We start from the raw sequence: 15,078 nt of genomic DNA on the forward strand, positions 1-15,078 counted from the left end.
TGCCTAAGGCTCAGCCTGAGGTAGTTCCAGGCTGCCTTTCTGGGAGGAGGTTTTGGTGGCCAGGTTGTTAGACAGCTCACCCTGTACTGACTCAATGTACAGCCACATAGCCAAGGCCAAGGCTAATGAGAAGATGTAGGGAAGCTGTTTCAGCTGGGGTGCTGGTCCATTCTGGCTGGGCCCCTGGTTATACCGCTGCTGTCCCACTGGAGAGCTGGAGAACAAGCTCAGTGTGTAAATGCTGGAGGGAGCTGTGCGCTGCTGGAGCTGAGCACTGAAGAGACTGCACGGTGCCAGGCAATGGGGAACTGACATGGTCTGTGAGTCTGGCCTGCAAGCAACACAGAAAGCAGGGAGAGAAAACCCCTCTTCCTCTGGTGTTCTCCTACCACCCTCTAGTGACAAGTCTTAACATTGTGCCAGCTGACAGAAGAGAAATATTCACAGAATCCAACACCGTCATCATGGAGCAGGCAAAAAGAAATCTGGAGCTGAGAGATGATGAATCAGTAATAAACCAGATACCATTACGGGAGACTATTGCAAATCCTACAGATCCATCTCTGAAGCCTTATCAAATATGCCTTATGATACTCTATCCAGGAAAATAAAGTGGGGAAGATTTCTCCATTGGATCCTATGTGGTCAAAACTGACCCTATTTTTTATTGATTGTCCCACACTTCTGGGCTGCAGATTCATGAACACTTAGTTATTGTTGTTGTTTAGTTGCTAAGCTGTGTCAAACTCTTTTGTGACCCCATGGGCTGTAGCCTTCCAGGCTCCTCTGTCCATGGGATTTCCCAGGCAAGAATACTGGAGTGGGTTGCCATTTCCTTCTCCAGGGGATCTTCTGGACCCAGGGATCAAACCTGCATCTCCTGCATTAGCAGGCGGAGTCTTTACTGCTGAGCCACCAGGGAAGCCCTCCTGAACACCTAGTTCAGTTCAGTTCAGTCACTCAGTCATGTATGATGCTTTGTGACCTTATGGACTGCAGCATGAACACCTAATAGTACTTATGACAATCTCACTCCTCAGTGTCAGCCCTGGGGCAAGAAGCAAGTGGTGCATGGTGCAGGCCGAAAGCAGTCTAGTATCTTGTTTTCTCTGTGTGAAATAAATGAATGATGGGGCTGCTTACTGCACCAGTGACTAGATAATGAGGCTGAATGATTTGAATGGTACACTGTAAAAAACTGACTTTTAAGGCAAACTTAGACCGTGATACTCTAGCCTGGAGAGTTTGTAGGTTGAAAGATTTGGTTGTCTCAGAGTAAGGTTTGGGCCATCCTGCCTGTTGTACTGTAAAGTTACACTTTATCGTTTTTGGTTTTTTGTGCAAGTTTTATTGCCCCTTTAAATCCCCATAAGTCAATTGTTGTTGTTCAGTTGCTCAGTCCTATCTGAGCCCTCTAGGCTCCTCTTTCCATAGGATTTTCCAGGCAAGAATAATGGAGTGGGTTGCCATTTCCTCCTCCAGCGGATCTTCCTGACCCAGGGATCAAACCCTTGTTCCTGTATTGGCAGGAAGATTCTTTATCACTAAGTCACCAGGGAAGCCCTATAAAGTCAGTTAGGGTCATATAGTTATAAACTTCTGTTACTTTATATTTTAAACCTCAGAGAAGAAAAATGATCCAGAAAAAGGTTTTCATAGGCAACATGCTTTAAAAAGAATGAAAGTAGCCCCAGGGCAATGGGGAAGTGCTATGAGTACATAATGTATACAGAAGTGGTCTCGGAAAGACCACTCAGAGCAATCCCTTTTATCAGAAACATTTGTTGTTAAATTCATGGTCTTTTCCATTAAAATAATAATATTAGCAATAAGAAAAAAGGAACATGGGGGAAAATAAATGAAAGTAGCAGGGATTAGGCAGCAATTTGAATCGGAAGAGGAAAATAATATATTTTATTTCATATTTTACCTGACTTTACCTAAATTTACTTAAATAAATGTACCTTTTACTTAAATATAGACCCTATAGGTCCAGATTTCTCCTGCCTTCCTCCCTGAAAAAACAAACAAATAAACAAAACACTTTTTTTGTTGTTGTTGTTCCAGCTGCTTTTCCTCCTAGTCCCATTCTGTTACCTGGAGACCAATGGATTTTCAACTCAAAACAATGCAGATACCTGTCAAAAGTGATGGGAAGAAATAACATAGTTGAACTTGAGCTGTATAATTGCATTATGATCCTAGAGTGATATGTATATCAAGGTTAGACATTTATATTACTTTATTTAGTACTTTAACTGGAATAAGCATTTTTGGAGGGGAATGGAAAACCAAGATGAATAGTCTATAGGTATCTTCTCTTCAATTTCCTTCCTAAGCTGATTTGATGACTGTAGCTCCATCGTCAGCACATCCCCTCTTCTATTTACCTGGAGACAGAGTCATCATTGTTGGCTCATCAAAACTGATTCATCTATCTCTTCTTACTTTTTCAAGAGTAAGATGTTTTACTAGAGCTTATTTTCTACTCTCTGCCTGAAAAATCATGTCATCCCATAAAATATTATCAAAATTACACCTTTTATTTACTTTCAATCTTCAAAGTTGAGGGCTTGATAAAAATTGATTTTCTCTTCTAAACTTGAGGGTCCAAGATACCAGGGCTACTTGTCACCCTTGGCTTTTGCTCTGTGAGATTAAATGCCTTTGGTTGCCAGTAAATGTGAAGACAATGAAAAAAGCAGGAATCTATGATAAATTTGAGAGTTCATAAGCTATTTAAATAAATTCAGATTAAAACTAAAATTAAACATTGTGAAGACCAAATAGAGTTTTGTGGACAGAACTCTACATAAGGTCTGTAATAGTCTCACATTGAGTCTGCTAAGGTACATACTTTATCTTGGAGCTACAGCTGGATATAGGCTGCCTTACCAACATCTGAGACTGGCATTCCCAAAGCCTACACCTGATGTGGGAACAGGGTCACAGGAGTTAAATCCGACCATGAGACAGAAACTTGCTCTCTGCATTTTCATAGGAGAGGTTATTATTGACAGACAGTGATCAAGAAAGTGGAGTCAGTATTCCCAGGGGCATAGTATCTGTTCATTCTCATGAGGATGTGCCTGTGCTTCCCAGAGAAGTTTATGAGAGCATAAAAAAGGATGTGATTCCCAGCAGGGTGCTGGAGCAAAGAAGCTGCCGAACCTGAATAATCTGAAACCTTGCCACCCTTGTTCTGGGATAAGGTAACCAGGAGCCTGGTAGGTGTCCTGAAGACTCAAACTAAACTTCCTTAAGATGATTTTATGCTATCCAAGGAAAACTCTGCAATTTATAGGCATCAACCTAATGCCTTTCAGAGGGCTAGAGATAAAAATGTTTCACAGGTTCTCCAGCCAAGGGATCAAGCTATGTTTGGGACAGTGTTGATGGCTGAAAAGATTAGGGTCTATAAGTGGGACAGGGTACATCTTTGTATTGCATAATGAACAGTTGTAAAAGTGATATTTTCAACAGTAGCTCATTTATTTAGTTACCTGAATTATGTTGGAAGCTTGTCAATAAAAACCTCAAACATGGAACTTTGGAAATGACCCATTTTGAAGGGACTTATTGAGTAAGAATGGACAAGGGATTATCCTTTATCCCTGTGCCTCCAAAGTATTGGAGTTTCAGCTTCAACATCAGTCCTTCCAAGGAATACCCAGGACTGATCTCCTTTAGGATGGACTGGTTGAATCTCCTTTCAGTCCAAGGGACCCTCAAGAGTCTTCTCCAACACTGCAGTTCAAAAGCATCAATTCTTCAGTGCTCAGCTTTCTTTATAGTCCAACTCTCACATCCATACATGATCACTGGAAAAAACCATAGTCTTGAACAGATGGACCTTCGTTGGCAAAGTAATGTCTCTGCTTTTCAATATGCTGTCTAGGTTGGTCATAACTTTCCTTCTAAGGAGTAAGCGTCTTTTAATTTCATGGCTGCAGTTAGCATCTGCAGTGATTTTGGAGCCCCCTAAAATAAAGTCAGCCACTGTTTCCATTGTTTCCCCATCTATTTGCCATGAAGTGATGGGACCGGATGCCATGATCTTAGTTTTCTGAATGTTGAGCTTGAAGCCAGTTTTTTCACTCCCCTCTTTCACTTTCATCAAGAGGGTCTTTAGTTTTTCACTTTCTGCCATAACGGTGGTGTCATCTGCATATCTGAGGTTATTAATATTTCTCCCAGCAATCTTGATTCCAGCTTGTGCTTCTTCCAGCCCAGCATTTCTCATGATGTACTGTGCATGTAGGTTAAATAAGCAGGGTGACAATATACAGCCTTGTTGTACTCCTTTTCCTATTTGGAACCAGTCTGTTGTTCCATGTCCAGTTCTAACTGTTGCTTCCTGACGTGCATACAGAGTTCTCAAGAGGCAGGTCAGGTGGTCTGATATTCCCATCTCTTTCAGAATTTTCCACAATTTAGTTTACTGGACTGATAAACCTCCAAACATTGTGGCTTAAAAAGAAGAAAAAAAAAAGTTATTAAAGCACTCTACTACTTCTATAGACGGGCTTCGTAGATGGCGTTAGTGGTAAAGAACCCACCTGCCAATGAAAGAGACAGAAGACACTCGGATTCAGTCCTTGGATTGGGAAGATCCTCTGGAGAAGGGCATGGTAACCCACTCCAGTATTCTTGTCTGGAGAATTCCATGGACAGAGGAGCCTGGCATGCTACTGTCCAAAGTGTTGCTAAGAGTCAGACACGACTGAAGAGACTTAGCGTGCACAGACACACTTCTATAGAGTTGTTTAGAAGTATATAAGGAATAAAGATAGACTCGAAGAGTATAAAGATGATAAAAATGAATCTGTTTAAATTTACTCATTTTTCTTTATATAGAAAAAGTTATATAACATTATTTCTTGATACCTAAATGTGAACTGTGTTTAATTTAACTGACAATTAAAGTGAGTTGTGTTCAGTAAACATAACTAAGAGAATAATAATTTGATTATTTATCTACCAGGAGCAGTATGTAAGAGACCTGTTTATGATGCTTCCTCTCAATGCCTCAGAAGCTGCAGTCTCCACATTCCTGTTGATTGGGATCCCAGGGCTTGAGGGTGTGTACATTTGGATCTCCATCCCTATCTGCCTCATGTACTTCATGGCTATCCTGGGAAACTGCACCATTCTATTTGTCATCAGGACAGAGCCTTCTCTGCATGAGCCCATGTACCATTTCCTCTCCATGCTGGCATTATCAGACCTGGGCCTGTCTTTCTCTTCTCTTCCCACCATGCTGAGGATCTTTTTGTTCAATGCCATGGGGACTTCTGTTGATGCCTGCATTGCTCAGAAATTTTTTATCCACGGATTCACAGACATGGAGTCCTCGGTACTCCTGATCATGTCTTTTGATCGCTTTCTGGCCATTTGCAACCCCCTGAGATACCGCTCCATCCTTACTAGCTCCAGAGTTTTGCACATTGGGTTAGCATTTGCTTTTAAAAGCATTCTCCTAGTTCTTCCCCTCCCTTTCACTTAAAAGAGACTCAAATACTGTAATAAACACCTGTTATCCCACTCCTACTGCCTCCACCAGGACATCATGAAGCTGGCGTGCTCTGACAATAGAGTTAACTTCTACTACGGTCTGTTTGTTGCACTCTGTACGATGTCAGACAGTATGTTAATTGTTGTCTCTTATGTGTTTATTCTGAAGACTGTATTGGGTATTGCATCTTACAGGGAATGGCTTAAAGCTCTTAACACCTGTGTGTCCCACATCTGTGCTGTGCTCATCTTCTATGTGCCCGTCATCACCTTGGCTATCATGCATCGCTTTCCCAAGCATACACTCCCTGTTGCTATGATTCTGATGGCTGATGCATTCTTGCTGGCACCACCCTTGATGAATCCCATCTTGTATTGTGTAAAAACTCGGCAGATTAGAGTGAAGGTTCTGGAAAAATTGGAGAAACTGAGTCTGAAGTCTAAATAATGAGGCAAAGGTGGAAGTTCCATTTTCTCTACATCAAATTGTCTTAGGAGTACGACAACGTTTCTTTCAAATAGGAGATGCTTCCGTTTACTTTAGAGTCCTTAATTATATTAGCTAATTATTAAGTAATCAATTAATATCTATCATGGATGTCACATACCACAGCTTTTTGATATTAAGGAAGAAGAGGCTTACAATTTATAAAGTAGGTAGTAATCCTGTTGTTGTTATTGGGGGAGACTGAGGCCATCTATCCTCAGGTAAAAGAGTAAAGAAGACATCTAACCTCAGAGAAGCTTGTAAGTAGGAGTTGAACTGTAATTGGGAGAATTCTGCAAGGTTTTGGACCATTTCTGTTCAGTTCAGTTGCTCCGTCCTGTCCGACTCTTTGCTACCCCATGAATCGAAGCACGCCAGGCCTCCCTGTCCATCACCAACTCCCGGAGTTCACTGAGACTCGTGTCCATCGAGTCCGTGATGCCATCCAGCCATCTCATCCTCTGTCATCCCCTTCTCCTCCTGCCCCCAATCCCTCCCAGCATCAAAGTCTTTTCTAATGAGTCAACTCTTCGCATGAGGTGGCCAAAGTACTGGAGTTTCAGCTTTAGCATCATTCCTTCCAAAGAAATCCCAGGGCTGATCTCCTTCAGAATGGACTGGTTGGATCTCCTTGCAGTCCAAGGGACTCTCAAGAGTCTTCTCCAACACCACAGTTCAAAAGCATCAATTCTTTGGCACTCAGCCTCCTTCACAGTCCAACTCTCACATCCATACATGACTACTGGAAAAACAATAGCCTTGACTAGATGGACCTTAGTCGGCAATGTCTCTGCTTTTGACTATGCTGTCTAGGTTGGTCATAACTTTTCTTCCAAGGAGTAGTTCAGTTCAGTTCAGTCGCTCAGTTGTGTCCAACTCTTTGCAATCCCATGAACTGCAGCACGCCCGGCCTCCCTGTCCATCACCATCTCCTGGAGTTCACTCAGAGTCACGTCCATCGAGTCCACGATGCCACCCAGCCATCTCATCCTGGGTCGTCCCCTTCTCCTCCTGCCCCCAATCTCTCCCAGCATCAGAGTCTTTTCCAAAAGAATACTGGAGTGGGTTGCCATTTCCTTCTCGCGGGGATCTTCCCAATCCAGGAACTGAACCCAGGTCTCCTGCATTGCAGGCATATTCTTTACCAACTGAGCTATGAGGGAAATCTTTCAAACCTCTTGTGGTACAGCTTAGTTGGAGAGACTTCTTGTATAAGAGAAGTGCCTGGGGCCAAGACTCGACACCCAGCCCAAACTCTTCCCTCTACTGGGTGGCCCCTTTGCCTGCAGATGCCAGGTGAGTCCAGGATAATTTCTCTTCTGCAACCAGGTTTATTCCAAAGAAGCCCTACTGTACCCTAAATGTGGGTTTCCTTGTGGGCCCAGCTCAGCTTCCTCTATTAAGCGTCTTTTAATTTCATGGCTGCAATCACCATCTGCAGTGATTTTGGAGCCCAAAAAATAAAGTCTGACACTGTTTCCACTGTTTCTCCATCTATTTCCCATGGAGTGATGGGACCAGATGCCATGATCTTCGTTTTCTGAATGTTGAGCTTTAAGCCAACTTTTTCACTCTCCTCTTTTACTTTCGTCAAGAGGCTTTTGAGTGCCTCTTCACTTTCTGCCGTAAGGGTGGTGTCATCTGAATATCTGAGGTTATTGATATTTCTCCCAGCAATCTTGATTCCAGCTTGTGTTTCTTCCAGTCCAGCGTTGCTCATGATGTACTCTGCATAGAAGTTAAATAAGCAGGGTGACAATATACAGCCTTGACATACTCCTTTTCCTATTTGGAACCAGTCTGCTGTTCCATGTCCAGTTCTAACTGTTGCTTCCTGGCCTGCATACAGATTTCTCAAGAGGCTTAGCATCTTTATATTTGCCTCTCAGCATTTGATTCCTCCTTGTAATTTACATTAAATCCTTTCCATTGTGACTAGGTTTGTCTAAGTAAGTTTTCTTCCTTGCTAACCAAAGGGTGGTACACTGATGTGCCTCAGCAGCATCTGGGAAATAATAAGAATCATAGGATCGCATCCTTCTTCAAGCCTACTAAGTTAGAATCTGTCTTGTAACAAGATTCTAGGTGGTTGGTGTGTACATTAATGATTGAAAAATACAAAATACTTTCCTGGGATAATGTTAAAGGGAAACCTAGACAGTGTGTCTTTTGCTAAAGCCAATTTAGAGGGAAAGTGTAGGAAGAAATCCTTGGGACACAAAGGATGGAGACCTATATACATCATCAACATTCGTATGTCTCTCTCATTGATACACTGTGAATTTACACAAGGAAAGAGTTGTGAATGATTCAAATTTAAAAGTCTCTAAAAGATGAAATACTTCATCCTTTGTATATGCTGGGCAGGTGTATCTCAATTTGAACTAAAGGAATAGTCTAAATGAAAGGGTGTGGGTAACATGGCTAGCATAAAGAAGTGTAATAAACGTTAGAGAACAAATTATGGTTCCAGAAGTTATTAATATCTCTATCCCTGTATGTGCTATTGAGAGGAGAAAGAACAGTTGAGTTCTTCCTGAAATTTATCATTCAAGTTGGTGTGGAATGATTTTCAGAGAGAGAACGGTGCTATGAATGGTAATAGTGAGCACTCAAAACTAAAGATGTTACAGGATTGATGTGGGTGTAGCCAGTGGTCAGGAGATGGGGGAGAGCAGTTGAGGCCCTGCTGTGAAATGAAGAGCTCTTTGCTCCCATCTCTTAGTAAAGTAATAAAAGCATGGAGGCAGTCAGATTCTGCATTTACCTCATCTACCACCCAGTTACAAAGGGCCATTCAAATGCTTTCAGTAGTTTCCTGGATACAATGAGGTGGTAGGAACTTAAAGAAACTTCCAACTGTAAAGTTCTTTATTCAGATTGAATATGCATACAAAGTTTAAATATAGTTATTTTAATTTCCATGATTAATTCCACAAAACTATCATTTATTGAATATTTTATATGTTCAGACACTATGATACAGAGACTTGATTGCATGAAATCCTTATTACACCTATTCTATGAACATGGAACAGCTAGCGCCAAATCACTCAGGAATAATGGACTGAGGATTCTAAGCCAGGCCAATGTGACTCCACGTTCTTTCTATACAACATTCTACTCTTGGTAAAGAAATGGAAAGAGACCTCATCACTGTTCTTCAAGACCATGTTGTTTCTCCATTCAATAATTTTTAAAGAGTATTTTGTAGCAGGGGTTTTGAATTAAGAAAAATCTGAAAATAAATTCTGTTTAGTAATTAATTTTAAAGACCTGGGGCATTCTTAAAATTTTACCCTCAGTATTCTCGTTCATGAAATTGAGAGCTGCTGCTGCTGCCGCTGCTAGGTCGCGTCAGTCTTGTCTGACTCTGTGCGACCCCACAGACAGCAGCCTACCAAGCTCCTCTGTCCCTGGTATTGTCCAGGCAAGAACACTGGAGTGGGTTGCCATTTCCTTCTTCAGTGCATGAAAGTGAAAAGTGAAAGTGAAAAGTGAAAGTGAAAAGTGAAAGTGAAGTCGCTCAGTCGTGTCCAACTCTTCGCGATCCCATGGACAGTAGCCTACCAGGCTCCTCCATCCATGGGATTTTCCAGGCAAGAGTACTGGAGTGGGTTGTCATTGCCTTCTCCATGAAATTGAGAGACTGTCATCTAATTAGTTTATTAAGAGAATATACAGTATATCTTAAAGGATAGTTTGATAAAATATGAGGCTATTACTGTTTCTGTATTCCTAGAATATGTTCTAATATATCACTGTGTATTCTTATCTTGTCACTAAATGGATTTGATCTGAAAATTTGATTTTTTCACTTTTCATTTAAAATGTGTTCTTCTTTAATCACAAGTAACAAGGATGTTTCAAAACTGTTCAACTTATTAAAGTAGACTATTATTGTGTTAGTGAATGCTGAAAATGCATTTAATAGGATTCATTAAGTAAGCTTATTAAAATTTTTTTAATGCAATATAAATGAACTATTTAAGTGTTATAAAGTTTATGCAAAGATCTAGCAGTCAACCATCTAGCAGTGCCAGTAAATGAAACACTAATGCCATTTAAATAAAATGAGAAACAACATTTTTTGTTCACTCTTAAACTTTCATAACAGGTTGGAGATTCCAATGAATTTAATAAAATAAGAAAATGAAATAATTTATATGAATATTAGGGGAATATTACTTATCATCTATTTTTACTTATGAATGCTGTTAATAAATACAAATAAAATATAAAAATTTTAAAATGCTTCTAAAATTTTGTGATAATTTGGTAAAGTACATACTAATGCAAGATAAAAAATGTTTTTTTTCCTCAATCTAGCAATATATATGTGGAGATAGAAATGGCTGGTTATCTCAGTTGATTAGAGATTGGTGCTAATAACACCAAGGTCCTGGGTTCAATCCCCAGGCAGGCCACAGAAAGTTTTTCTCCTTATTACCCAAGGTGGTTACATGTTAAGGGCTTCCTAGGTGGTGCTAGTGATAAAGAACCTGCCTGTCAATGGAGGAGACTTGAGAGACATGTGTTTGATTCCTGCGTGGGGAAGATCCCCTGGAGAAGAAAATAGCAACCCACTCTAGTATTCTTGCGGAAACCCATGGAGAGAGGAGCCTGGCAGGCTACAGTCCTTGAGCATGACTGAGCACACACACACACACACACAGAAATGGGGTAATGTTTTATTTATGATAGCAACACAGTCATACATTTTAAAAACTACATAGAAATAGATTTAAATAAAATGAATAATTTTATTGAAAAGTATAAAAAGTTCTTAATAAATGAAATACATAAATTGTTGGATGTGGAAAGTTATCATGAATGCTGATTTGGTTATATTTAATCTACTAAGCATGTAATTCTTGTTAGAATTTCAGTTTTTAATTGCTTTTGAAAGAGGATCACTTTATAGCACATATTAACCAAATCACACTATGAGGCTTGCCTAATAGATCAGTGATATGTGAATATATCTGACACATATATTGGTGTTCAGCTCAGTTTTTTCTGACTCTGTGACCCCATGGACTGCAGCACACCAGGCCTCCCTGTCCATCACCGACTCCTGGAGTTTGCTCAAACTCATGTCCATTGAGTTGATGTTGCCATCCAACCATCTCATCTTCTGCCGTCCCCTTCTCAGCATCAGTGTCATTTTCAAAGAGTCAGCTCTTTGCATCAGGTGGCCAAAGTACTGGAGCTTCAGTATCAGTCCTTTCAATGAATATTCAGGGTTGATTTCCTTTAGAATTGACTGGTTTGACCTCCTTTGCTGTCCAAGGGACTCTCAAGAGTCTTCTCTAGCACCACGGTTTGAAAGCATCCATTTTTCAGTGCTCAGCCTTCTTTTTTTTTTATTAAATTTTTATTTTTACTTTATTTTACTGTGTATAAGCAAGGTGAAAAGACAGCCTTCTGAATGGGAGAAAATAATAGCAAATGAAGCAACTGACAAACAACTAATCTCAAAAATATACAAGCAACTTATGCAGCTCAATTCCAGAAAAATAAATGACCCAATCAAAAAATGGGCCAAAGAACTAAACAGACATTTCTCCAAAGAAGACATATGGATGGCGAACAAACACATGAAAAGATGCTCAATATCACTCATTATTAGAGAAATGCAAATCAAAACCACAATGAGGTACCACTTCACACCAGTCAGAATGTCTGTGATCCAAAAGTCTGCAAGCAATAAATGCTGGAGAGGGTGTGGAGAAAAGGGAACCCTCCTACACTGTTGGTGGGAATGCAAACTAGTACAGCCACTATGGAGAACAGCGTGGAGATTCCTTAAAAAATTGCAAATAGAACTGCCTTATGACTCAGCCTTCTTTATGGTCCAACTCTCACATCTGTATATGACTACTGGAAAAACAATAGCTTTGATTATATAGACCCTTGTCGACAAAGTGGTGTCTCTGATTTTTAATATGCTGTCTAGGTTTACCATAGCTTTTCTTTCAAGAAACAAGTGTCTTTTAATTTCATGGCTGCAGTCACCATCTGCAGTGATTTTGGAGCCCAAGGAAAGAAAGTCTCTCATTGTTTCCATTGTTTCCCCATCTATTTGCCATGAAGTGAAGGGACCAGATGCCAAGATCTTCATGTTTTGAATGTTGAGTTTTAAGCCAGCTATTTCACATATATATCATATTCCATAAGAAGATTTCTAAAGCAAAGTCCATATCCGTACGTACACCTAAAATATGACATATATGCTGCTTAGTCAGTCATGTCTGAGTCTTTGCAATCCCATTGACTGTAGTCTGCTAAGCTCCTCTATTCATGGGATTCTCCAGGCAAGAGTCCTGGAGTAGGTTGCCATTCCCTTTACCAGGGAATATTCCCAATCCAGGGATAGAACCATGTCTCCTTCACTACAGGTAGATTCTTCACCATCTGAGCCACCAGGAATCCAAACATATGACATACATAGTTTTTTATTTCAGTGAGAAAAAGAGAATGTATTTAATAGATGATGCTGTCACGAGTACATAATTACCTTGTTAACATAACATTGGACTTAGAAAAGTCATTATAACAGTTCTTTTAAAAAGGCTTAAGAGAATATGTACAGAACAGGTTAAAGACACTTGTTTAAAAGCAACCCATGAAAAACAAAAATTAAAAAGATATATAAAAATGGATTTGATTATGTAAAACTGCATTTACTTGAGATTTGGTTGCTTAAATAATGAAAAAGGCAAATCCTATATCGGCAAAGGTATAAAAAGGATTTGATATAAAGGATTTCTTGCACATTTGTTTTTAAAACCATAAACAATCCAGTAGAAAAATGGATGAAGGCTTTTTGAAGAGACTATTCATAGAGGAAGAAACAAAATAGCCTACAGATATGTGAAAGTCACTGTTTCTATTAGGAAAATCTGGTGTAAAGTAAAATTCATCACTAATAAAATTAATGAAAATTTGAGAATAATGATAACAGGGAATTCTGGTGGACATGCAGAATATGCAACCTCCTAACACACCTGAATGGTTGTGACAAGACTTAGATTCTGGCTGTTTCTGGGCCATGGATGTGATGTTAATAGGGGCTCACAATAGACCACTCCCCTTCTCTAGGGCTCATAAACTTTCATCAGTATGTACATGAACACTTCAAGGGACAGAAATATACATCTGTGTACATGCACTTTTGTGTACCTGAATGACATTTTATGATGATGAACTGAGTTCTCAGTCATGGAAACCTTTGTGTCAGGTAACCACCAAATATGGAGGAAACATCCTGCTCAATAAGCGCAACCCACCTTCCTGGGCTGCAATCTCTTATAGATTCTCTCTCTAATCTCCTTCATCTTGACACTATAGAGAATAGGGTTTATCAATGGGGGAAGCAGGAAGTGGACATAGGAGAGAAGAGTATGGGCAGGCTGAGGGATGGGCATCCTGAGATGATCAATGAGAGCCAGGAGGACCATTGGCACATAGAAGAGAAGCACAGCAGAGAGGTGGGCAGCACAGGTTTGGCCAGCCTTCCAGCGATCCTCACTGGACCCCAAACCTTGCAACACCCTGCCAATTAGGCCATAGGAGAAGAAAATAAGCAGAGGGTCCAAGCCCATGGCAGACAGGACCACAAAGAGGCTGTACACTGCTCCCCCACCTCCGGGGCAGGCCAAACGGGCCATATCCGGGTGCAAGCAGTAAGAATGGGTCAGGACCTGTGGACGGCAGTAAGGCATGTGGGCCAGGAGGAATGGCAGGGGCAGGTGGAGACCCAGGCATCGGAAAGCAATGGCCACACAGATCTTGCTGATGACACCATTGGTGAGGAGTGTTGGGTAGTGGAGAGGGTGGCAAATGGCCAGTGCCCGATCCAAGGCCATGGCAAGTAAGACAGAGGACTCCATGACAGAAAAGACATGGACAAAGAACATCTGGAGGAGGCAGGCTGAGGCAGAGACAGCATGAGTATTTGCAAAGGCAAGACCCAGCAGGGTGGGCATCAGGGCTGTGGACAAGCCAACATCAGACATGCTGAGCAGGAAGAGGAAGAAGTACATTGGGCGGTGCAGTGTGGGCTCCAGGGCAATGATCCAGAGGATAGCACCATTGCCCAGGGCAGACAGAAGGTAGACAGTGATGAGGGGTACTGCCCACCAGGAGGGTACAGCCGATAGGCCTGGCAGGCCCACCAGCAGGAAGGTGGGGGCCATCGAAGTGCTGGCATTGGGAGCTGAGTGGGTGAGGAATGTTGACATACTTCAGGATCCCACTGGGAACTCGGGAAACTGAAAACGGATTAGAAAGACTTATTTAACCTTATGACACATTTGCATAAGGCTTTCTAAAACTGCCTGCCCCCTCCCTCTCTTGCCCCAGGCACACATACACATACTCATTCTAGTAGCTATGCCATAGTCATCCGTTGCCTTGGAGCATTTTCTATAGCTGTCCACAGAGCTCTGATTCTCTCTTTAAATTATTTTCCCATTTTCCTCAACCCTGTAAAACCCTGTTTTTCACTGTAGCTTCTTTCCTAATTTGCTCCCTCCTTTAACGGAAAACACCCGTAAGGGGGTCTATACTCCTATGAGCACATTTCCTTTTTTTCTTTTTTAAATGTATTTGGCTATGCAGGATCTTAGTTGCAGCATGCAAACTAAGTTGCAGCATGTGGGATCTAGTTCCCTGACCATTGCGAGCATGGAGTGTTAGCCACCGGACCACCAGGGAAGTCCCTGAACATGTCTTCTACTCCTCCCAGTCCCAGGCAATCTAACCTCTGTGCTTCCTCAACACACATTTCAATTCACTTGAACTGCTCTCATTCATTATCCATTACTCCTTTATTACCAAATCTAGGGGCACTTACATTTCCTAAACTGATGTGTATCTCAATGAGCTTTGGCTCTTATGAAACACTTTCTCCTTTCCTTTTTAATTCTACCTCTCAGAATTTATATTCTTAGTTCTCCATGCCCTTTCCCATCCAATTTATACACTGGTATTTTTGAGAATCTTTATTTGGCTATTTCCTTTTTCCTCAGCGACATTCCTCCTGACTTCAACTAAACTTTATAAGTTGATGA

The 15,078-nt window shown here is 41.0% G+C and overlaps 1 protein-coding gene, 1 non-coding gene and 1 pseudogene across 2 annotated transcripts; 2 read left to right on the forward strand and 1 right to left on the reverse strand.

Annotated features, from left to right (window-relative positions):
- Positions 5,012-5,962, forward strand: LOC102170621 (annotated as a pseudogene).
- TRNAI-AAU lies at positions 10,355-10,428 on the forward strand. The gene has a single exon. It is a non-coding gene; the product is annotated as a tRNA-Ile (tRNA).
- LOC102181408 (olfactory receptor 51S1) lies at positions 13,276-14,247 on the reverse strand. Its single transcript, XM_005689830.2, has one exon. The coding sequence runs from the start codon at positions 14,245-14,247 to the stop codon at positions 13,276-13,278; it is 972 nt and encodes a 323-aa protein (XP_005689887.2).

This window comes from Capra hircus, chromosome 15 (assembly GCF_001704415.2).
Source record: "Capra hircus breed San Clemente chromosome 15, ASM170441v1, whole genome shotgun sequence".
In the NCBI taxonomy this organism is placed as follows: Eukaryota; Metazoa; Chordata; class Mammalia; order Artiodactyla; family Bovidae; genus Capra; species Capra hircus.